This window comes from Notothenia rossii (assembly GCF_949606895.1).
Source record: "Notothenia rossii genome assembly, chromosome: 1".
Lineage (NCBI taxonomy): Eukaryota > Metazoa > Chordata > Actinopteri > Perciformes > Nototheniidae > Notothenia > Notothenia rossii.
This window is the reverse complement of record NC_136912.1, coordinates 20,384,662-20,409,652: the sequence shown is the minus strand read 5'-3', so window position 1 is coordinate 20,409,652 and position 24,991 is coordinate 20,384,662. Positions and strand designations below refer to the sequence as shown.

General features: G+C 39.8%; 1 protein-coding gene across 6 annotated transcripts; it reads right to left on the bottom strand.

Moving 5' to 3' along the window:
* Window positions 1-341: 341 nt before the first annotated feature.
* On the bottom strand, window positions 342-24,332 carry LOC307044197 (chromodomain-helicase-DNA-binding protein 8-like). Of its 6 annotated transcripts, none has more exons than XR_013809564.1 (8): window positions 20,108-24,332; window positions 15,395-19,916; window positions 15,199-15,300; window positions 6,314-6,412; window positions 5,714-5,825; window positions 3,212-3,379; window positions 2,941-3,089; window positions 342-1,619 (listed from the first exon to the last, which is right to left on the bottom strand). XR_013809564.1 is itself a non-coding variant. In XM_079689274.1 (7 exons), exons 5-7 carry the CDS (start codon window positions 3,242-3,244, stop codon window positions 1,514-1,516), a joined length of 288 nt encoding a protein of 95 aa, XP_079545400.1. In that variant the 5' UTR covers window positions 3,245-5,476; window positions 5,714-5,825; window positions 6,314-6,412; window positions 15,199-15,300; window positions 15,395-21,399; the 3' UTR covers window positions 345-1,513. The 6 variants fall into 6 exon arrangements, 2 of the variants coding, with proteins under 2 accessions (XP_079545400.1, XP_079545399.1); XR_013809565.1 differs by adding an exon at window positions 5,244-5,476 and having other exon boundaries at window positions 345-1,619; window positions 15,395-24,297; XR_013809566.1 differs by having other exon boundaries at window positions 348-1,619; window positions 15,395-15,473; window positions 16,195-23,466.
* Window positions 24,333-24,991: the final 659 nt, after the last annotated feature.

Sequence of the window (24,991 nt, the reverse complement as noted above, 5' to 3'; positions counted from 1 at the left end):
ATTGTGGCCAGCCTAAGGCACACCTGTGCAATAATCATGCTGTCTAATCAGCATCTTGATATGCCACACCTGTGAGGTGGGATGGATTATCTCGGCAAAGGAGAAGTGCTCACTATCACAGATTTTTTCAGATTTGTGAACAATATTTGAGAGAATGGTTATTTGGTGTTTATAGAAAATGTTTTAGATCTTTGAGTTCATCTCATGAAAAATGGGAGCAAAAACAAAAGTGTTGCATCTATATTTTTGTTCAGTGTATATATAAATATGCCTATGAAATAAATTCTCAAATAAGAAAATGAGGCAATAAATATGTATACATGTACATTTAAATACACATTTATTTATTTCATAATGACACATTTATTTATTTCAAGATACTTTTATTTCATAATGACACATTTATTTATTTCAGGGGACTTGTATTTCATAATGACACATTTATTTATTTCAGGTGACTTGTATTTCATAATGACTAATTTCCATTCCTTATGCAAATGAACGGGGCGTGGTTAGCTCACAGATCCAGAGACCCAGACCAAAGCAACAGCATCACACTGATTACTCGAGAAGAGGAAGAAAAAGGAGGAGAAAGACTACTGAATAAAAATAAGGCAAACTACTAAATGAAAATAAAGCGGAAGCAGAAGTGGCATGATTTTGTTCTCAGGAGGGGGCTTTGAGGGAGTATTACCCAAAAAGTACACAGTAAAAACTTCATTTTATTGTGGCAATTAAACTAGGACTGAGTCAAACAGTGTCAGTTTTACAACTTATGGTACAAATTACTTGTATTGCAAATAAAGCAGAAAAAAATGCATTATTTTACTCTTGTACGGCGATTACCATAAAGGCACTATTCATTGCGCACTCAAAAATGAATAGCTGCTGATTTGACCGAGCGAACGCGAGAGACGGTTGAGTTGACCGCAGTTATGCAACAGCAACCGAAGCTCAACTGACTATCGTGACTACTTGTTGCTATCCTATTGTGGCATAAGCCGTTTCCTACAGGCACATTTGACCTTTTCATTATGATTCTACTTGTGATAGTCGGACAGCACAACCTGTGCAGCCCATGTATTGATTCTATCCGATAGCTGCTAATACAAAACAAAACGTCTGCCTGCTCTCCACAATGATCAATGACAGTGAACGGATGGTCAAAGTAACGTACAAATAGACAGAATCACACGAAGCCTGGTTATAGTGTCGCCTGACTTTATAAAGTGTGTTATTTTTTTACAAGTGTGTGGTTGCGTTCCTGCTGAAAAAGCCCAGCATGGTGTTGACCAGCATGGACTAGCATACTATCAAAATAAAGACATTGTATAGTGTTCATAACAGTATTTTTATTTAATAAATTATACTTAATACAATAATATTACAAAAAAAACCTACATCTAAATAAATATATCATCTAAAATAGATGCATTTGATTTAAAAATAACAACTATAATTCAAAATGTAAACAGCAACAAAGAAATTATAAACTTTTTTTTTCTTTTTCTTGTTAATATCCATTATCTTCTCTGTTATCTATCTTCCGGTCTTTCCCAATCTGGCCAGCATTTCTTGGTCCTCCACGTCTTTCTCGTACAGCCACTGCTTGAAGCAAACTGAAAATAAGAAACAACAATGTTTTAACAAATCGTATTAAATTATGTGATGATAGAACTGTGAACAGAATAGCTGAAACTTTAACAAAATAAATAACTCCGTTACCTCTAATCATTAACCCATGTTTGTATAATGTAGTTAACTCCGTGTGTTGCTGCTAGCATACATAACACCTGACGTGGAAACTTTACTCGTGGATGGGGCTACAGAGCTACTAGAAAGACAGTCGAACCCGGTGCATTCCTCCGTCTGAATGTGGTGCACTTTTGCTAAATGTTTAGACAAATTGCTTGTGTTACCGCCCTTACATGCTAAACTCTTATTGCACTTTAGGCAACGAGCATTTTGCACCTCAAGACCAAGCCCCCAGGAAGTGCGCCGGACTCTGAGGAAAATATTCATTGTGTCCAAACGGTGGTACTACAATTTCCTTATCAGTCTGTGACGTCGTCAGGCCCAGGAATACTTTTTCCCATAGACTAACATGGGGAAAGAGAGGTCTGTAAATCGGTAAATCATTTTTTTGAAACTAAATAAACTACCCTCTATGAACTATTTTATAGCCCTTATTACAATCATTCGGTCTCCATTAATTCTACTGAGCCGAGAGTGTGAGCTCGGGGGGCGGGGCTTAAGGGGCGCATGCTCTGTGTGCGCACATACGGGTTCTTCTGCTCTGACAGCCAGGCATGACGGGTAATCTGTGACGTTTCGCTTTCTCAAAAGTTGGGCCATTTTGACTTCATGCGCCAATGAGCAGCTCTCATACGAAAGAACGAGACCCTCCTCCGACGCTGTATCCAGTTCTTATTATACATCCATGCTCAAGACGGTTAACATAGAACTACCCTCGGGGCGCTTAGTTCTCTCCGCCATGTGTGTGCGCACACTCGTGTGTGTGTGTGTTGCATGCATGTAGCAGGTTGTGTGTGTAAACTGCCCCGCCCCCTCGCACACCGACAGGGGAGAGAGATCTCTCGTCTGGATTGGAAAGATCGAAAATAAATCATAGACGCACTTTGTAGTCTTATTGCATATTAGAAACGGAGTTGGCGACAGTAAGACTGCGATATAATGTTTATGTAGATATAATACATATGACATCTATTTTTGAAATGTCTCCAGTACCGATAAAAAGATTGATAACGTTGGACCTTAACGGTACAACGGCCTTTAATAATTCAGCCCCGGGGCCCCGTTAATACTGGGGCTCGGTACCCATCCCTAGTTTTAATTATTACATCATCAATATTACATTTCAAATAACCAAGTACTTGGTATCTTACAAAGAGCGAGTGGCTAGTGCTGCTAAGAACATACCTGGTGATGGTGATGGCTCTTCGCTGCAGGATCTGGTCGATGTCCTCCTCGCAGAAGCGATTGCCTTCGTCGTTCTCGTCCATGATGGCGGCGTAGGCTCCTTTCCTCAGCAGGTCCTCGATCTCCTTCTTGGAGAACTGCTGGACCGGCTAAAGACGACGCAGAGACATTCACACAAGTGGATTTAGAAAACTCTTTTAGCGTACTGCAACAGCGACTGACCCAAAAATGACTTAGCATCTAGAAATATGACAGATTTTATTTTTCTCACCCCGTTGTTGTTGCCTTCTTTGTTCCCACTCATGCTCTGCAGGACGGCACGGTCCAGCCCGAGCTTCAGACTAGCTTTATCCAGCTTTTCCCTCTCATAGTTTCTAGTGATCAGACGGTACACCTTCACTGCCTTAGACTGGCCAAAACGATGACACCGAGCTTGAGCCTGAAATTAAAAATTAAAAGAGGGGTCAAAAGAGCATCATGTGCAGCTGCTGTTCAACGTTTTTTAAGCATTAAATGGGAAAATATACACTTAAAGAACCGAGGGAATAAACGGAAAGACTGTTGTTGTTGTAGCCCTATTGAACTATCTTTAGGACAGACAGAGCAGATATATTACAGTGGGGCAAAAAAGTATTTAGTCAGCCACCAATTGTGCAAGTTCTCCGACTTAAAAAGATGAGAGGCCTGTAATTTTCATCCTAGATATACCCCAACTATGAGAGACAGAATGGGGGGAAAGAATCCAGTAAATCACATTGTAGGATTTTTAATGAATTAATTGTTAAATTCCTCGGTAAAATAAGTATTTGGTCACCTACAAACAAACAAGATTTCTGGCTCTCACAGACCTGTAACTTCTTCTTTAAGAGCCTCCTCTGTCCTCCACTTGTTAACTGTATTAATGGCACCTGTTTGAACTCGTTATCAGTATAAAAGACACCTGTCCACAACCTCAAACAGTCACACTCCAAACTCCACTATGGCCAAGACCAGGGGTGGGGAACCTCCGGCCTCCGGGCCGTATACGGCCCGCGAGACCATTTGGTACGGCCCTCGAGGTAATTTATAAACACACGCAAAAAAGAAAAAAATTAAAGAAATCTAGACCGCAAAAAAAATTAAACAAGCAAGTGCCTGTTTTTCCTGGCCAAGGTCAGGGTCCTTGAATACAACACGAGCCTAACGTGTCATCACGTGCTATATGTCTCGTCTGACAGGGGTGCAGTTCTGACGGAGAGCACCAGAAAACGGCTCCAACACTTCACAAATTGCAGTAGGCCTACCCATAAGGAGCCGTACACATGCCGCAGTTTTTGCGTGGCTCGGTGGCTGTGTCTTTAGTTGAAAGCCCAGAGGCGATCTGTTCATCTGTCATACTGATCATACAGTCAATAACTTTCGTGTTATTAGCATCTGGTTAGCTAGCTATGCTAACGAATATAAGAAGCTTTTTCTCCAACCAGTGAGGTAAAGGCACATCTTTATATGGTCATTATAGTTATAACAAAATAAGAGAATAAAGTAAACAGATATAAAATACTATATGACAGTAAAAAAAGTTGTTATTAATAAACAAGAATACAGTTTGAAAGGGGAGTGATTTGTAAAATATCCATAAAGAAAAATAAATCTGCTTACAGTTCTTTTTCATATGGGTGTTGAGAGATGTATCCATAGATCTCTTCATGTTGCTCTCAAAGTGCACCAGATTGATTCTTTTAACTTCAACATTTAAAAAAAAAATCTTCCCGGGGGAGGATGGACCCCCCCACCCACTTAAATCATGTTCACATGGATAGGATACTAAATACATTTGCACACATCTTGTGTCCATATCTTTCTGTTTTGGTGGTCATGCCACAACCGTGCACGTGCATGCATGCACGAGTCATGGTGAGATATCTGGATTCAGAGGTTGCTGTTTGTTTGCACAGCATGAAAGAAAAGGCCAAATGAATGGGCTGTGATTTTAGTATTTTTAAGCAGAGGTCAATAATTTGTACGGCCCTCGGAGGACGTTGAAAAAATTGAAATGGCCCTTGAGAGGAAAAAGGTTCCCCACCCCTGGCCTAGACCAAAGAGCTGTCAAAGGACACCAGGAACAAAATTGTAGACCTGCACCAGGCTGGGAAGACTGAATCCGCAATAGGTAAGCAGCTTGGTGTGAAGAAATCAACTGTGGGAGCAATTATTAGAAAATGGAAGACATACAAGACCACTGATAAGCAAAGGGACCAGGACGACTGATCCGTGTAAAGGAAAGAATGAATGGGGCCATGTATCGTGAGATTTTGAGTGACAACCTCCTTCCATCAGCAAGGGCATTGAAGATGAAACGTGGCTGGGTCTTTCAGCATGACAATGATCCCAAACACACCGCCCGGGCAACGAAGGAGTGGCTTCGTAAGAAGCATTTCAAGGTCCTGGAGTGGCCTAGCCGGTCTCCAGATCTCAACCCCATAGAAAATCTTTGGAGGGAGTTGAAAGTCCGTGTTGCCCAGCGACAGCCCCAAAACATCACTGCTCTAGAGGAGATCTGCGTGGAGGAATGGGCCAAAATACCAGCAACAGTGTGTGAAAACCTTGTGAAGACTTACAGAAAACGTTTGACCTCTGTCATTGCCAACAAAGGGTATATAACAAAGTATTGAGATGAACTTTTGTTATTGACCAAATACTTATTTTCCACCATCATTTGCAAATAAAGTCTTGTGGGAGAACTTGCACAATTGGTGGCTGACTAAATACTTTTTTGCCCCACTGTATATCATACCTGCAGGTCATTTTGAGGGTTCCAGTCAGAGTCGAATATCACACAGGTGTCCGCAGCAGTGAGGTTCACAAGCTCTTGATCAGGTGTTTGATGTGGGCTGGCATGATCCTTTCTGCAGCAATAAATAAAGAAAACATTAATAATAGTAATGATGGTAACAACAATAATATTAGTATAACTATGTATATAGCACTTACACAATTGCAAAGTGATTCTCACAACAAAAATAAAGAACAAAACAATAAAAAAACTAATGATTATAGGAATGTTAAGAGACAAAGAAATGATAAACACTAAGAGGCCGACTACAAAAGGTAGACTCAATGGCTCTTGATGACATCAATGAGCAGTCCCAAAACATGCTGTTGTATAAAAAGAAATAGGTCCTGATTTCTTCTATTTAGTGTTGGATGATTTGTTGTATTGATTGCTGATGGATGTTCAGATATGTTTTACAATTACAACAAAAAGATTATTGTAATTGGAATCAAAAAGTTTACAAATCGTAGTTTTAATAAAATGACTAGCAATATAGGGTTTATTCAACAGCGGTAAAGCATTAAGTTGCTAAATTAACGTACACTGAACTGTAAGACTTACCACTATTTAGGAAATGACCTGATCAGAAGGATTGACTAGTAAGACAACAAAGATGTGGAGGAGGTCTCTGTCATGTACAACCATTGGTAGATGTTACACCTGAAAGAAAGATAAGGAAAAGAGACAACACAGGAGGACAAACATCCTCTTAAGTAAAAGACCAAATCATGTCAAGCTTTAACCTGAGCCTGTTTTTTAAGTCTTGACAAAGCACTGTTGGAAATTACATTCCAAAGGCTAAATTCAAACTCAATACCATAAATAACTTGGTACTGTTGGAGATTTGGAGGATGTTGCAAACCAACCTCGTCTCCGCGTGTCGTTTGCTAAACTGGGTGAGTTCGGGAAAATGGAGGGATTAAGAAACACCAGAATACAAGTTAAACAATAATCCGGCTTTAATGATATACAGTAACGATACAAAATACAAATACAAAGAAATCACGAAGCACTCTGCAGAGTACTCCGGGCTCAGGTTCTACCCCACGTGTGAGACAGGTCTCAGGAACGGCTGGTGAAAAACAAGAGCGCGAACCAAAGGAAAACACAGTCTTTCATACTAAAACACAGGAGGAGGAGGTGTACGTGCTTTCCCCCAGAGGTCATCTTATTGGCAGAGACGAACACATGGCCTGTCGCACCCAATCAGTGCGACACAGCAGAAGAAACCCGGAAACAAAAAGTCTCATTCAGTTTGACGAAGACCAGACACCTTTTGGTGTCTGGTACGAACCTGCTCTAAACAACAAGTTTCCTTATCTTATTTCACATCTTGCAGCCAGCACACACACATCTCCTTTATGGCCCTTGGTCCCTGAGTCCATCTTCCCCCCTCAGGCTACCACACACAAGTTAAAAGTATGTTTTAAGATATAGTTGTTATAGTTGGCTAAATATACGTAATACATGTTAATTACTTTCATATCAATAACAACGAGGAACACATTACCTATGCTCTCAAGCAGTATTAGAGATGCTTTTCAAATAGTCAAACTTCTCAGGCTTACCTATGGCCCTTCCATTTGTTTGAGCTATTGTTCACATCTTTACTTCAAATAAAAGGTTTCACATTGTATATTTCCAGCTTCCTTTACACATACTGCTATTATTAACACAAAGTAACTAACCACACACCTCTATTGAAAACAAGTCGATTCCCCTGACAATTGACCTGCTGAACCTCCTCGGAATGTGCTACCTCCCCCACCTCTCTCGTCCCTGTCATAAAAACTGTTTCCATTTCATATAGAGTAATAAAAGATGTTTAAGCTAATTTCTCCACAATGTTTGTAGCCATTTAGTACCCACACATGAAAGAATAAGAACAGAGGTATAGTTGACCAGTAATCATGTAGCTCTTATATTTACTTCAATGAAAACACATACACATCTGCTACAAGATTGTGTCACGCACACCCATTTTTTACGAGGGAAGCATTCCAGCGTCTGGCACTATCTCCAAATATGGTGTCCCCTTCTCACCTCTCTCTCTAAACACAAGGAATTCACCTCAATATATTGGGGGAGGGAAAAGATACTTTGTCCTTTCTAATTTAACACACATGAATATAAATAAGGTGGCATTAAAAGGAATATACCAGATTTAACTTTCCTGTCATACCCCGTTACTTTAATACTTCAAATAATTCAAATAATCCTTCAATTCCCCCTTTTTGGTCTCGCATTAACGAGACCAACACACATAAGACATTTGAAACAAAACTACTGTCCTTCTTTAATACGGTGTCTGTCCCCCTTCATTAAACCCTTGAGAACAGAAAACAACCTCCAATGACAATGAAGAAACTATCAGAGTGAGAGCCTGAGTGCCAGACGGCAGCATCCTTGCGTGTTGTTGAATCATCAGGGCCCCCCCCTCAGCGGAATACGCCAACAAGGGCAGCTGATAGGGAGGGGGAGATGCGGCCTTTCCTTCAAAGGTGGAACTGATGAATCTGATCAGAGAGAAGTAGACTCCTCTGCTGCCTCGAGAAGTCCCCCAGCCCGCTGATGCCAGCTTCCAAGTCGTCTGCTGTAGGGATGTCCGCGAGGTCCTTCTCCTCCAGTCCGCTGATGCCTGCTTCCAAGTCGTCTGCTGTAGGGATGTCCGCGAGGTCCTTCCTGATGTCCTCCAAGGTCCTAGCCGGAGTGTTCCTCGCCGCACACTGGCTCCAGTAGTACCAGATGTCCCCCTTTGCTCCTCGGCGGACGGCATGAGATGTCCTCTGGGTCACTCTGTAGAGGCCGGAGAACCTGGAGTTGAGTCACGTAGGCCTGACGACCTTCAGCCAGACGAACTCCGCTGTGTCGGCCTCCTGCTCCTCGGGTCCCCCTTTTGGCGTCAGCAACCTGTGTGGAGAAATCTGATACCCACCCCTCAAGTCTACGCTCAGTGCTTCTGGGCCCTCAGGTGTTTGACCCACCACTGGTAGGCCGCTTCAGAATTCTAATACTTGGCCTGTGTCAACAAAATAAACCCCAACATCTTCAGGTGAACTAAATATCTCAATAGCTCTGAATTCCTGACAAGCATCTGTGTTATTATAAATGAAATCTTTGAGATCCCATTTAAAATCTAAATATAATATGAACTGCTAATGTCTCTGGTAATGGAACAAACTAATGTTATGGATTAAAAACAACTAAAATCATGATACTGACAAAGTGAATAATTTCCAGGCGAGACTGCTTCTACCTGTCACTGCTTGGATATTATCAAGCTGAAAAATGAATACAGAAATCCAACATACTGTCATCAACTGTCTTTCCATTATGACTTTAAATTAAATGTACATTCCCCTAATGATCTAAACAGTCTATGGCTTTTACTTCTTTACCAGGCTAGTTACAAGATGTTGTCTAAATTAAATTCTATCTCATTACATTACTATGTTTTAACTTAGCTGTAATATGTTCTTTCTACATTTCAAACCTCAGTTACTTTAATACCTGTTGAAATATTACCAAATTGTTTTCATTATCACAGTTCACCTTCTCATTCTCATTCTGGAATTACCTCTCTCAGTAGCCCCTTGGCCACTGATTCTGCATCTGTGTTACCTGTTATAACTCAATCAATATTAGAAACATGTCAACATTAATCAAACATTATCTTATCCCCAGATAGGGAGCAGGTTAAATCTAAAACTGTCAATCAATGGTCAGATTGAACATCTGAGTTGGGGCGGCAGGTTTCTTCCAGTCCCTAAATGAAAATATCCCACACTCCCCCTTTTTACACATGTAAACATGTGTAATAAAATCCTGTATGGGAAGAAAACCTTCAGGTAACCAGTGGTTATAAGAAAATACCAAACATCATTCACAAAAGTACATCCATCATTTTTCACAGTAAACACTCCAGGGAAAATAAGTGTTCATTTCCATCTGGCAGTCCTAAAAGAAACAGAATCTTTAGATTTTAGTTTGAGTTTTACATTTGCAAACCGCCAACTCCTGTGGGAATTAGAAACGGGTCACATGTGCTTTTTTCCAAATGCGTGGAATTGTAGGAAACCTGTGTTTCCCATGGAGCTCCAAAATAATGTATTATTCCAAAGACATGCTCGGTTAGTTATTGTTTTAGAATCATGCAGTTACACTGATCACATGCAGAAATTCATTCACACCCACACTGTCAGGTTGTAAAGTCAAGTTTGGTCAGCCCCAGAGTCAGTCATTGATAGTGCTTTTCTCAAGTCACACTGTCAGTCAGGGTCAAAGGTCATTTGGTCTCAGTTTCATTGGCCATGTGTCGTGCTCTGCAGAGACTTTAATATTCTACTAGCTGGAGTTGTACTAGTGACATCATTGTGTTGATGTCAACCAATGCAACAAAGTTTTTCTCGTGTTCGCAGCACCATTTTCTTCAGATGTCTAACAAACAAATGATCAATACACTTTATTAATATACCGCCCCTAGGAAACACAATAACAAATGTTCTGACAAATGTTCATGCAAGGCATTCTTAAGTGAACCTGCAGAAAACGGCCTTTTGAATTAATATTCCAAATTAATCAATAATAATAATAATCCATTTTATCAATTTGTTTACCCTTAGAAGTGAACATACCTCATAATGTTACATCAGGATGTTAAACTAAGCTTTGGCCAAATCAATCATTATTACTGTTTCAGATCTAACTGGAGGTTGAACAAACAAAATCTTTTTTTTTTGTTTTGTTTACATCATGTAAACCACTAACATATTTCCCAATTTCAGCATCAGCCTTGTTACTCTCAAATTACATCCTAAATAGGAATATTAGGAATGAAACAAATATTTAATCTTCAGAAATGTTCTTAACAAATAGAGAGTAATGCCACCTCTCTATCTAGTGAATAGCCAACATATTTAAAAAATGTCAGATATACAAAAATAAGCCTAAATACTCTTTTACTATCAAAGTCTAAAGCTAGACCTAAGCTGAACAGTTTTGGTAATGGAAAATGTAATCTAGAAAAAAACAAAACTGGACCTGTGTTCTTGTGTGTTCTTCAAAATACATTAGTAAATACCTTGTGAAGTATTCACAATATAACTAATCCTCTCTAGGATATGAAATCCATTCATCTTTAACCAGATACTATTTCCCTATTTATTTTTAGTTCATGATAATAATGGTATAACGTCCACACGTTTACCCATAGCTAGTCACTATGTCAAGATTATCATGTGTGACATAATAATCAGATGTCTTGTTTGCCAAACAAGGATATTAAACCTTAACCCTTTCAGCATTCCAGACCATCATTAAACAATCAGCCTCCTTTCCTAAACACTAAGCATATCGTTCTACACCACCTTCTGATAAACTCTTGCACAGTTATGCTGTAAAATCATTGCATGATTTCTTCAGAGTCTGAACAGACTGAGACCAGCCTGTCTCAAGATCTTGTCATATTGAGAACAGTCAATGATTCATTGTCCTCTTCAGCTGTAGTCAGTGGCAGGGCCCCCAAAAAGCTAGAACCGGCCCTGGTCAGTGGGCTCCAAGGAAACTCTCTCTGGCATTGTGATGTCCTGAGGGGGAAGGGACCTCTGGATCAATGTGATACAATCAGCAGACACACGTTGTCCTCTGTGCCGCAGAAATCCCCCAAAACTGCAGTACCTCTTCACACCACGGTTGCCTTGACAACGAGGCACAAGCAAACTTTGAAACCCTCCTCTGAGATGTGTTCTTTGCACAGTTCTTCTGTTTGCAATGAGCAACTTTTCACCAACACCCTGATTCAGAGTACAACCCAAAGGTGGCGCACAACTATCCAATGCTGCTGTAATCACAGCAAATCAGCTACTAGAGAAAAGCTCAATGTAAATCTCTCCCCCAGCGGGTTACAAAATAAAACAGCTGAGTGTCTATATGGTCAGGAATGCTGAAACATGTGAATGTGAAACCCATTAATGGTAACAGTCTTCCTATTCTTCATTACTTCAGTTCTAAGTTAATAGGCAAAACAAAAACTTTTCTTAACCACTATAGATTCATCTTTTATCTTCTTGCTTATTCTATTCTTTTCAAATTGTTTATCTAAGTTGTGTGTTACAAGCATGGTTAGATTTGTAACAGAATACAAAACTAACTGTATCCAGCGCTATATATTTAAAACAAGTAATCTGACTACAGTTCATGAATATATTTTGGAACACTTAAAGGAATTATTACAAAATGTAATCTTCATTATTACTAAAGCTGAAACCTAAATAAATCATCACGGAACATTTTTCTGTCCTTATTACTTAATTGTTTCAATAAAAACTAAAAGCATTGTGAAAACTCCCATTTTTGAGAACATCTCTCAACACTTTTATTCCATCTAAGCACGAATGTTTATGACAAACTCGTCCTATTAATCCCAAACGGTCTTTAATGGTATCAATTGTGAACATTTCTTAATATTAATTGTAAATGCAACGTACGTTCTCTTTAGAACAAAGACAGGATAGTTGCAGCTGAAACTGGTTAATAGCAATGTTCTGTTAACCTAGATAAGCCTGTTGTTCTTATATCTAGTAAATATATTCTTATTTCATGTTACTCACAAAACAATATGACATTTTCCAGAATAGCAGTAACTCTATATAACCTCTCAATATATATATTTCTTCCAATGAGTTCGTTATTTCATGTCTAACAAATGTTCCTCTTTCCATGTCGTATTCTAGATGGAGAAATCCACCTATCATATTTAATTTGAATAAAACCTTACCCTTAATGTACTTCATATTCTCAGTAAATCTCTTTTTACTTTCCCCTAAGGTTACTGTATGTAACATAATTTTCCTTGAAGTATAATTAAGTACAATCCTTAGTTAATGACAAATACTATGAAATTCACAACGCAATGCAACGGTATCAATCAGTTGTCAAAGACTATATTTAAATAACAGCAAATCATTGTTTATTAATTTCAATATATCTACCACTTCAAATCACACCTTGATCTGTTAATTTTCTATGTATTTCAGTCCAACTTCATATCACTAGAGACAAAAGCAAGCAGACACCCTCCGGGCCGCTGCTGCTCTCGAGAGGAAAAAGGGTGGGGGAAACTCTCACAGACAAATACTGACACCCCCTTCTCTCTCCCCCGCTGTAGCTCTCAGCCTCTCCTTTGGAAAAGGGGGGGCTTCTTTCAACAATTAACACTTCTGCTATCCTCTTATTCAATTTTTTTTTTGCTTGAACCCACTGTCCTCGTAAGCTCTTAACTCACGCTCCTCTCGTTAAACTTTTCCCTTCATTATGACTTCGTATCTATTCATCTGACTTAGGCTGTTTCTGTTACCAGTCAATATTCACAGACTTCATATCTATTGATCTGACTTACTGTCCTTGTTACCAGTAAATATTCACAGACTTCATATCTATTGATCTGACTTACTGTCCTTGTTACCAGTAAATATTCACAGAAAAAAATGTTCCCCGTACAGTCTATTCAGCAACCCCCACAGAACAAAGGATTAATGAGGTCCGGTCACTTCAAAATTGCTTTTTGAAGGTTGCGTTACTCTCCTTTGGATTTTACTTATAACTCAACTTCGATTCCTATGAACCTAAGAATTGTTATTCAGATTCGTCTCCTGGATGCCGTCTGAAAACGGTCACTGGACGTCCCCCAACGAGTCTTCAGCCGTCTCCTTTCTGAAAAAAGTACGGGGCCTTTCACCTTCGTCTTACATACCTCGTTGATTCACTTTTATGTTATATAACTTTCCTACCTATCTAAAATATGTATTTGTACATTCCACCGCAACAACTATGACACCGGAATATGTCTCTGACAACTCTAAAATTTAGTTTAGCCAATTACAGACCTTCGATAGAAACAGGCTTGTCTGCTCACCTTTCAATTGTAGGATCCCCGTTTTAGTTGTCAGAGATTATTCTAGGCCTTCTCCGGACCATTCGTCCGCTTGCCGCTGGTGGTCTCTTCCCCGAAAACACCCCACTCAGACACGTCGGGTCACCACTTGTTGGAGATTTGGAGGATGTTGCAAACCAACCTCGTCTCCGCGTGTCGTTTGCTAAACTGGGTGAGTTCGGGAAAATGGAGGGATTAAGAAACACCAGAATACAAGTTAAACAATAATCCGGCTTTAATGATATACAGTAACGATACAAAATACAAATACAAAGAAATCACGAAGCACTCTGCAGAGTACTCCGGGCTCAGGTTCTACCCCACGTGTGAGACAGGTCTCAGGAACGGCTGGTGAAAAACAAGAGCCCGAACCAAAGGAAAACACAGTCTTTCATACTAAAACACAGGAGGAGGAGGTGTACGTGCTTTCCCCCAGAGGTCATCTTATTGGCAGAGACGAACACATGGCCTGTCGCACCCAATCAGTGCGACACAGCAGAAGAAACCCGGAAACAAAAAGTCTCATTCAGTTTGACGAAGACCAGACACCTTTTGGTGTCTGGTACGAACCTGCTCTAAACAACAAGTTTCCTTATCTTATTTCACATCTTGCAGCCAGCACACACACATCTCCTTTATGGCCCTTGGTCCCTGAGTCCATCTTCCCCCCTCAGGCTACCACACACAAGTTAAAAGTATGTTTTAAGATATAGTTGTTATAGTTGGCTAAATATACGTAATACATGTTAATTACTTTCATATCAATAACAACGAGGAACACATTACCTATGCTCTCAAGCAGTATTAGAGATGCTTTTCAAATAGTCAAACTTCTCAGGCTTACCTATGGCCCTTCCATTTGTTTGAGCTATTGTTCACATCTTTACTTCAAATAAAAGGTTTCACATTGTATATTTCCAGCTTCCTTTACACATACTGCTATTATTAACACAAAGTAACTAACCACACACCTCTATTGAAAACAAGTCGATTCCCCTGACAATTGACCTGCTGAACCTCCTCGGAATGTGCTACCTCCCCCACCTCTCTCGTCCCTGTCATAAAAACTGTTTCCATTTCATATAGAGTAATAAAAGATGTTTAAGCTAATTTCTCCACAATGTTTGTAGCCATTTAGTACCCACACATGAAAGAATAAGAACAGAGGTATAGTTGACCAGTAATCATGTAGCTCTTATATTTACTTCAATGAAAACACATACACATCTGCTACAAGATTGTGTCACGCACACCCATTTTTTACGAGGGAAGCATTCCAGCGTCTGGCACTATCTCCAAATATGGTGTCCCCTTCTCACCTCTCTCTCTAAACACAAGGAATTCACCTCAATATATTGGGGGAGGGAAAAGATACTTTGTCCTTTCTAATTTAACACACATGAATATAAATAAGGTGGCATTAAAAGGAATATACCAGATTTAACTTTCCTGTCATACCCCGTTACTTTAATACTTCAAATAATTCAAATAATCCTTCAGTACCAAAGTGCTTTACCTGATAGAACACGTTCCACACGGAGCAGCAACCATCCGGCTGGGCCTTTTGCTGCATATCATCTCCTCCCTCTCCACTGTTTCCAGTAGATATCTACTGCCTCTGTCCAATAAAACAGAAATGCCCCAAAACAATCATATTTAAAAAGTTAAAAACAATAACTTGCTTTTGGCATTCAAATGTATTAGAATCTCACCTTTTTCCTGGATGTCAGGAAGGCCAGGAAGTCGTTCCCTTCAAGTCCGCAACCAGTCATAGGAGTTCAAATGCAAAGCCTGAACGATGACAAGAGCGAGAGACTTACATTTTACAAGATAAGTAATATCAGAGAAGTGTGTACATAGGCCCTGTATACGACATGCAGAGAACAGATCAAATCCCCTGACAAACTCACACACGTTGGTGATGTCCTCATCTGATAATGAGGTTTCATTTTTAGCGGCAAAGTAAAATTACTCAAAGTATATGTTGGACCCAACTCATGTACAGTATGTTTTGCATCTCCTCAACAATGGTCTGTATAGTTGAGTAGAAACAAACTGTCCCTACAGTTTCAGGTAGATTAACACACATTTGTAAGAAAAGTTTGCAATGAAGCACAAAACCCCTCTTTGTATTAAGCTAGCTGCCACAGAAAGTACAGCTTAACATGCTAACCTGGTAGAGTTAGCTAACGTTAGCTAACTTCATGTCCAACACAAAACCTCTAACATGCATTACATTGAAGATTTTAAACACAACTTAACTCTCTCAACTTGTAAAATAACGTTAATTTAACATAACCTTAAATAACTACATCACGTTATTCAGGGGCAACACAAACTGCAGAAAAGGTTAGCTGCCAACTGTTGTTAGCTAAGACAGCTAGCTCGTGACAATAGCCTCGTAGCAAACTTAAGGTTACGTTAACATTAACTTAACGTTGTAAGAAAGCAAAACGAACCTTCGAGAAATATTTTACTCTCAGACTGGGTGTAATTGCGTAGCGTTGCTTACCTCCAGAAGGACTTGCGTTGCTTACCTCCAGAAGGACTTTTAGCTGTTTCCCAGTAGAGACTAGAGAGAGCTGTCAGAGCGGTTGCTCTCAGAAGAGCTGCATTGGGCGGAGTCACAGAAACGGCTCTCAACCGCTCTCAACTGATCTTCACGGATGTATAATAAGAACGATCTTCTCACTTTGCTCAGCGCTACTGCTTGTTACAGCTTTCATTTCCCGTACTCGCCATAAACTGTTATTATGGCTCAGGTTAATCTAGCCCCCCTTCCGACGTGAGCGTGGTTCTTGGTTCTTGCCGGGCAGCTAAGAACCGGTTTTCGGTGTTTAGAGCGGCAGCTTTATGTATTTATGTATTTAATTTTGGCTTGAATGGCATTCCATAGTCTTGCACTTTAGGGCCACCGTAGGCTTGTATCCTGGATTAGGCTATATGTTTAAATCATGGATGTTTAAAGTTCATATTTGTCTAATATTAGTTTACTTTTCATTAATGAAGGATGACGCTGCGCTGTCAGTATACTTGTCCCTCATTGTGATTGGTCAAACGTAGCTAACCTTGCCCCTTTCATGCGAATGCGCTCTCAGCTGGAGAGAGAAACCCTGGCCTGATTTACCGATGTGATAACCAGCGTCGTAGGACCGCTTATCGAGAGCGCGTTTATTAGGGTTAGTTAAGATAACTCAAACATATCCAGGGTATGTTGAACTGGCTTCGTACAGGGCACAGGTGGCTGCATAGCAGCGCTAATGTCAAAGACACAAACAATATACATTATATTTTTATTTTACCAGGATGCAGTGACAAAAATATTTGGGAAGGCTTAGCCTTCCCTAGCCTACAGTACCCGCCGCCACTGACTGCAGGTACAGTCACACACAAATAATGTAGGCTTAATAACCCCATATCTATCTATTTATCTATAACAATAGTCTTCATTTACAATATAGACAATAAGCATCATTTTAAAACATACATCTATTGCAGTTATGATGTCATAATAACATACAATTGTATAAAACACAATTGGCTTACATCTTTGTTCTCTTTTGAGAATCAAACAAAACAGATTTAAATACAAAAAGGAATGCAAACAAGTGAAATTAACTAGCTTGCTGAATTGCTTTTAATTCACTGGCAGGAGCGACAAGTGAGAAGGAGCAAAAAGTTAAAAACGAGGGAGAGATTGAACAAAGAGAAAAGAAGATGGAAGAGAGGGTGCAGATTATGGAAAGGAGAGAGACATGGAAAATGAATGTTGACAATGTTTTGTGATCATTTTAGCCTCTTCTGCATGTCCAGATCATAGTAACAATCAACTGATTCTAATGTATTACACTATAAAAAATAATAAATAAAAATAATTGATGCTGCATCCACTGACATGGTTTGAAATCAATATATTATCCAATTTGTGACCCCCCACCGCCACAGGACTTAAAAAGCACCTAACTAGATCATGAAAATCCCCAAAATCTTGGGAGGTATACCCCCGAACCCCACTAGCATGTTTGGACCTTGGTATAGAGAACCGCAGTGACGCGTCGTAAAACCCGGAAGTAAACTTCTTCCGGTTCCTTCGTGAAAAACCAATGCAAATTCTCCATAGGAATCTGGAAAATAGCTCGAAATAAGGTCTGTGGTTGACATACATTTAAGAGAGGGATCACGTTCTCTTCAGCCGAATAATCTCCACATGTCAACCCTACTTTTATAATTTTTGAATCATAAATCTAGTCGCCAAAAGCGAAATGCTAACGTTATGCTATAAACGAACTACAAGCCAGTACAGCAGCAGGGTCGCACGACTTCAACGTCACGCCAACTTAAGATCGTTTCAACTGACTTGCACTGAAACTGCACTTTGAACACTTTAAATATATTAACATTTTAACTATATACCCCGGTTATCTAGGCCCTTTTTGTTTTATTTAATGTATACCATGTTTATCTAGGCCCTTTTTGTTTTGTTTTATGTATACATGTCACACTGTGGGAAACGATATTTCGATATTTCTGGATGTATAACACATGTATAATTGTTTACAATAAAGCTGAATTTGACTTTCGCGTGCTTGCATATTTTAACAAAGCTTTTCATTTTAGCCACACTGAATTTAACTAGAAGTCATGGCTGTGTCAATTACCAGTCTGATATCGTTTTACAAAGATGACAAGAAGAGTGTAGATAGAGGAGAGAACCACTACAAGTCAGGACACGTAACAGTGCAGCCTAGATGAAGGTGTGCTTACCGGTGTTGTCAGGGCTACCATGAGGGACAAGGTTCATAGTGTCGGTGAGTAGTGATAGCAAGAGTACCGTTAACCTAGAGTTAATTTATTCACATTAATTCCCATCTACAAATCAATTGTATGTGTCACATGAAATCTTTATTAGGCAAGGCAAGTTTATTTATATAGCACTTTTCAACACAAAGCAATTCAAAGTGCTTTACAAAAAATGAAAGACATTAAGAAAATGGCATTTAAAATCAGTCATTAAAAAGAAAAGCTAATAAAATAAACATTAAAAGAAAAACTACATGGATAAAAGTTACAGTGCAGTCTAAGATATGAATAGTTCAATTAAAAGCAGCGACAAAAAGAAAAGTCTTCAGCCTGGATTTAAAAGTAGTAAGAGTTGCAGCGGACCTGCAGGTTTCTGGGAGTTTGTTCCAGATATTTGGAGCATAATAACTGAATGCTGCTTTACCATGTTTAGTTCTGACTCTGGGGACAGAAAGCTGACCAGTCCCTGAAGACCTGAGAGATCTGGATGGTTCATAATTTAGCAGGAGGTCAGAAATGCATTTTGGGCCTAAACCATTCAGTGCTTTATAAACAGCAGCAGTATTTTGAAATCTATTATTTGACACACAGGAAGCCAGTGTAAAGACTTCAGAACTGGAGCGATGTGATCCACTTTCTTAGTGTTGGTAAGGACTCGAGCAGCGGTGCTCTGAATCAGCTGCAGCTTTCTAATAGATTTTTTAGTGAGACCTGTGAAGACACCATTGCAGTAGTCCAGTCTACTGAAGATAAAAGCATGGACACGTTTTTCCAAATCCTGCTGTGACATTAGTCTTTTAATCCTAGATTTGTTCTTTAGGTGATAGTAAGCTGATTTAGTAACTGTTTTAATGTGACTGTTGAAACCAATAACTAATTTAACCCGCTGACAAGAGAGCCCACCTCCGAAGATTGTGACTGGCTGAGGGACAGACTCGGGGGCAGGTTCTCAGGAATTTCTTGGCTTCTCTCCCCCGAGCCAGAAGAGGAACACTACAGCTTGGTAACACTTACTGTTCCTGAAATTATCAAATCTGTTGGGCATCAGGGACCTGAGGCAATTGTGGCAAGCATGGCATTGTCTGAAGAGCAACAGAGGGCAATTCAGGTGGCTACCACTGGTCAGCGAACCAACCCAAACTGGCATTTGTTCAGGAAAGGAAGGTTGACTGCCAGCAACTTTGGAGCTGTCCTGAGGTCAAAGCGTGTGACTGCTTCCTTTATTGCCAGGGTGCTAGGGCAACAACAGGCCCTTGATGGTGTTTTGTCTGTACAGTGGGGGACTATGAATGAATGTGAGGGCGTCAGGGCATTCACCACTGCAACCGAGATGCAGGTCCATGAGTCAGATTTGTGGCTCTCCCTATCAGGATTGTTGGGGGCATCTCCAGATGGTCTGGTAGGGTCTTCTGCTGTGCTGGAGGTAAAGTGTCCCTACGGAGCCAGGGAAATGACAATTAGTGAAGCATTGCAAATCAAGGGCTTCTGTGTCAGTAAGGAAGGAGAAACATTCAGCCTGCGTGAGGAACATCCTTACTGGCACCAAGTGCAAGGTCAGCTTCACCTCACTGCAAGGAAGAAGAAATAAAAAAATTGTGAATTGTTTTTAATTTACATTTACTCGCCTTTGCAATGTTGTGGTTGTTAGAGTGTTAGGTTTCCTGTCAGCTCGTCTGTTGGGAAGATATAAAATATTAGTTTCATGGAAGTCACACCGTCACATATACTGTAAGAGCATTAAGACATACAGTACATAGCCTACAACAAAACATCTAAAGATATAACCTTGCACTTTGATAAGTCTCGTGAACATTTTCACTATTTTGACATTTTTATAGATGAAAATCGAACTAAGGAAATAAATGGTAGATTAATCCATATTGAAAATAGGTGTCAGCTGCTACACTAATTATAATAGTTATATTTCTTAATTAATTAAGATAAGATATTACTGTATTGATCCCAATTTGGGAAATGTTTGGGTTGCAGCAGCATAACAAGAAAAACAAAATATAAGTTATTATATATACAAAAGTATGTGAGGGATGGAATTTTAAATTGAATATAAATGTAAAATGTACATGTGATTTATTTACGTCCAAGAGAAGCTATGGAGCAGAGAGTTCTCTGTCAGCCAGAGGTGATTTGTTATTAGTTCAATATGTCAATCTGATTACCCTGACTACAATCTTTAGTTACATGGTGAAACGTTAAGCTGCTTGTACTAATTAGACTTATCATATAAGCCACACAGGTTTTAATAGGATGTATTCATTATCTTTACTTATGTTGCGGTCTTTTCAGCAGCGCCATCTCTAAAAGGGCGATACAGTCACGACCCATCATTTACATTTCACCGTGAAATGGACAAAAATGTAACGTCAGCTTACCTCATGGCACGAATCCAGACTCTCCTTTGGAAAACATTGGCCGGGAAAAGATAGAACAAGCATGTTTCATGCGAAGACCTGTGGCTGCAACCCGGAGCAAAGCAACAAACCATTGCGTAGCTAACTAGTAGCGCTAGCTTTAGCTAACGTTAGCTAACGAAACGAACTGCCGAGTAAAATTGGAAAACACTGGTAATTAATTATTCTATAATTTGTAAAACTACGGTGTTAAAAACGACAACTTCAAAAATACAGATTCTAATGGTCAGATATAGATATAGAGATACTAAAGATAGGCAGGTACTTGCTTTCAAGCAGAACACAGGGGAAAACAAACTTAGCGGGAGTGTTTACGTGTTCGGCGTAATGACGTACAACGGCCTCGACAATTTCTGTAGTCCTATTCAGCCACTCGGTAACAACCATCGTTTTTCAGACACGTAAACTCTTCAAAAATCCCCAGTGGGGTCACTGCTGATGTATTTAATGTCGTAGAACAAAACGTGATTTATCTCTTAAATTTGTGTCAACCACAGACCTTATTTCGAGCTATTTTCCAAAACCCTATGGAAAAAATGCATTGCTTTTTGAGGAAGGAACCGGAAGTGCTAAAAATGCTAACTTACTTCCGGGTTTTACGACGCGTCACTGTGGTTCTCTATTTAGGAAATCCTGGATACGGCCATGGTTTTCACTGTCGACTTTTCTTTTACTGGTCATCTTTGAACATGCCATTTTCTTCTTCTAGCTATAGGCTACAGCTGAAACTACTAGCTACATGCAACTAGATGCGCTGTCAACTCTCGCTCTGACTTTATTTAATTTTTTTAAACTCCCGCGCTGACTCAGACAGGTTGAAAGAAGGCTTGTTTGAGACAAGCGAGACCTGCGCAGACCTGCGCAATTTCGATCAACGTCTTGCTCGTATGTTGCATGATGGTTAGTCATTTTGTCCGACTTGCTCTGGAGGCTCGCTCACATGAGACGTTGAAATCTCGCGGGACAAAGACGCCCGCAGCCTTGAGAGCGAGGCGCGGCGAGGCGCCGCAGTTCCTCTCCACGGGCTGCGGAGGCGAAATGCTTGATGGGAAACGACTCGCTGGTATCTCGAGCTGAGCGCTCATTGGTGGTTTTTACCCCGTGCTGCTGATGAAGCTCTCCATTGGCTCGGCAAAAGTTTGTTGTTGTTTTGTGTCAGTTTTACGTCGCCACTTCCATTCACATTTTTCATCATTGTTCCACAATGTTTATTATCATGAAATTAATATCTATATATGTTATACTATACTTGCACTGCTTACCGTTTAAATACTTTATATATTTTAGCATATTCATACACACTGTTCATACTGCTCACAGGCTGCTGTGTATATCTAGTGTATTCATACCCCTCACTGTTTATTCATCATTCAATTCATTCAATATTTTATTGTATCGATTGTGTACATTACTTTTCACTTTACTGCTTGATGCACTCCTGGTTGGAAGCTAAACTGCATTTCGTTGTCTCAGTACCTGTAATATGTGCAATAACAATAAAGTTGAATCTAATCTTGAGCAGGAACAAATGTATTTACTTAGTACATATCTGACATTAACGATTAAACACATGTGTACATTCTTTATAATGCAAACCGAGTCAAGCCGACTCCGGAGGTGGCGGTATGCACCTTAAAGTGGTTTGCAATCCGCCAAAAAACCGAGAGAAGAAGGCGAAGAAGGCGAAGAAGAAGAAGAAGAAGCCGACTCGGAGCTGTCCGACTTCAGGGGTTATGGCTAGAAAGGATCCGTCTTGTGTAAATATGACGTCACGTTCTCGTTGTAACTCTCGTTGGAGCGGCTCGGAAACACACCTACTGCAGTAACATGCAACATACACATTAATGCAGCAGTAATATGAATAGAGAAACATCAGACATAATAGTAAAACACTGAAAGGGAACATTGTATTGCACCAGGAGCTATCTTTGGACTTTTACTGCGACAACGTTGACTTGCCTGTGAATAAAAAATAAATCATAGTGTTGGTGATCTACAGTGTTGTCATTCTTCTTTGAACACCAACAAGACCGCTAACACCCTATTTCAACAATCACACTCCCTGTCATTAACATAATTAATAGATGGTTTAGCTTCTCACCATCATTTGCTGTGGCCCACTGATGTTAACGATCGTAACTGAAAGGCTGCCTGTTCAGCCACGTGACTTGCAAACTATCGCGAGAGTTTTACACGAGACGGATCCTTTCTAGCCATAACCGACTTCAGGCGAGCTTTTTGAGACCTCCCCCGGCTGCGATTGGCTATTCTCGTCTACTTTCGAGGCGAGCCGCAACGTGTCTCAAACAAGCCTAGAGACTACACACGCATTGTCCCCACCAGCATTCCGCGAAGACCTGCCCTCCTTTGCCTCTGATTCGCAGACGGTTGGTGGGGGAAACAACGCTGACGGGATGCTGAATGTGATTGGCCTGGACCAAAGCGTTGACAGACACACACAGACAGTGGAACAGTCTGACATGCAGAGCGCTGTTTGCAGTGGACATAGCGGATACTTTTGACTCGTTGCGTTGTGGCGATGTCTCCCAGATAATACAGATAATACATATGAAAAGTATAATTTGCTCAGAGTCCAGAGACAGTGGTGGTGGAAAAACATGCGAAGGGCTGTGCCACTTACTAGAGGAGAGGTATACTGCCTCATAATTTGAGTTATAAGTTAGCAAAATCAATCAAATGTAGGCAAATTATGCTTTGTACTTGAATATGCTTCAAGAAAAAACAGCCTACATCACAGCTCTCCAGAGGGGTTAATTTATTTGGTTTGCAGCTCATTCCTTAAACCAGAAGCCTCGGATTGCTCATAATAAGAGGAAATATGAAGGGTATATTTCGAGCTGGTTACGGAAATAAGTTATTAGGCTTTTTTTTTATCAACTTAAATTTGTTAGAACATTTTGTAAACTTGAATTAATGGAATTCATTTGAAAGCGGGCTTTTCAACACATGAATACTACTGTGTAATATATGTTTGCATATATATTTATGAAGTACAAGACAAGCTAAAGTTTCATTTATGGGCCATATTTCATTATACTTTTTGAATTAGCTGAGGGCCAATTCAAAATGGCCTGCGGGACGCATTTGGGCCCTGGGCCGTAGTTTGGACACCCATGGAGTAAACAAAGCAGACAACTGAATAAAAAGGAGCTTGAAGGAGTGGTGACAAAAAAATGATATGTGTTACTTACCAATTCCTGGTGTGTAGTTGTGCCACCTTCTGACCAGTAAGTGTAATTACTGTTTAGTAAGTAACCAGGTAAGGTTTAACCCCGCCTATCAATATTAATAGTTGTTCTTGCTAAAATGTACTTAATGAGAAAACAGGAGTAGTATAAACAATAGGTGTCTTCCTGTCATGATGAATGTTTTTTGTGTAGATTTGAATTTGATGAATGTTTTACAAAACCTTTGCAAAAAAATATTTTCCATTATCTCCCATTTAAAAATGTTTACATCTTTAATCTACAGTGTGCAACACTTCGATTTTTATGTATGAGTGGATCATTTAGAAAAAACTGTTTTTTTTAAACGTTTATTGAGACAAATATATAACAATTTAACAACATTTTGTCTATACAAGGCTCGAGGTCATAATCAGTAAATCCAAGGTTCATAAAAAAAATATGGCTGATTCAGAAAAGATGCTTGTGAATCTGATATACTATGGCTATTTAATGAGCACATAGCAGATAACTGAGTGCGAACAGCGAGTGTAAGGTCAAGGCCTGATAATGACCCCTTGAAAGGTAATTAATAAAGTGTCTAATAATCTGCCCAAAAATGCGCAGGTTTCTTAGACAAATGTAACGGACCCAAAATAGAACCCTGAGGCACACCCATATACTGTATAAGACATGGACGTATCTTCCTAACCGGACCAATAGGTTTCTGAAAAGCCAAAGTGTAGCTGGTGGATCATCACAAGAGCTTAGCGAACTGTGACGACACCCACCTGTAATTTTACATTAAAACCAGAATGGAATTTATCAAGACTGTCGGCAGTCAGAAGATGGATGGCTTACATCTGTTAATGTCATGAATTTAATAGTACATTTG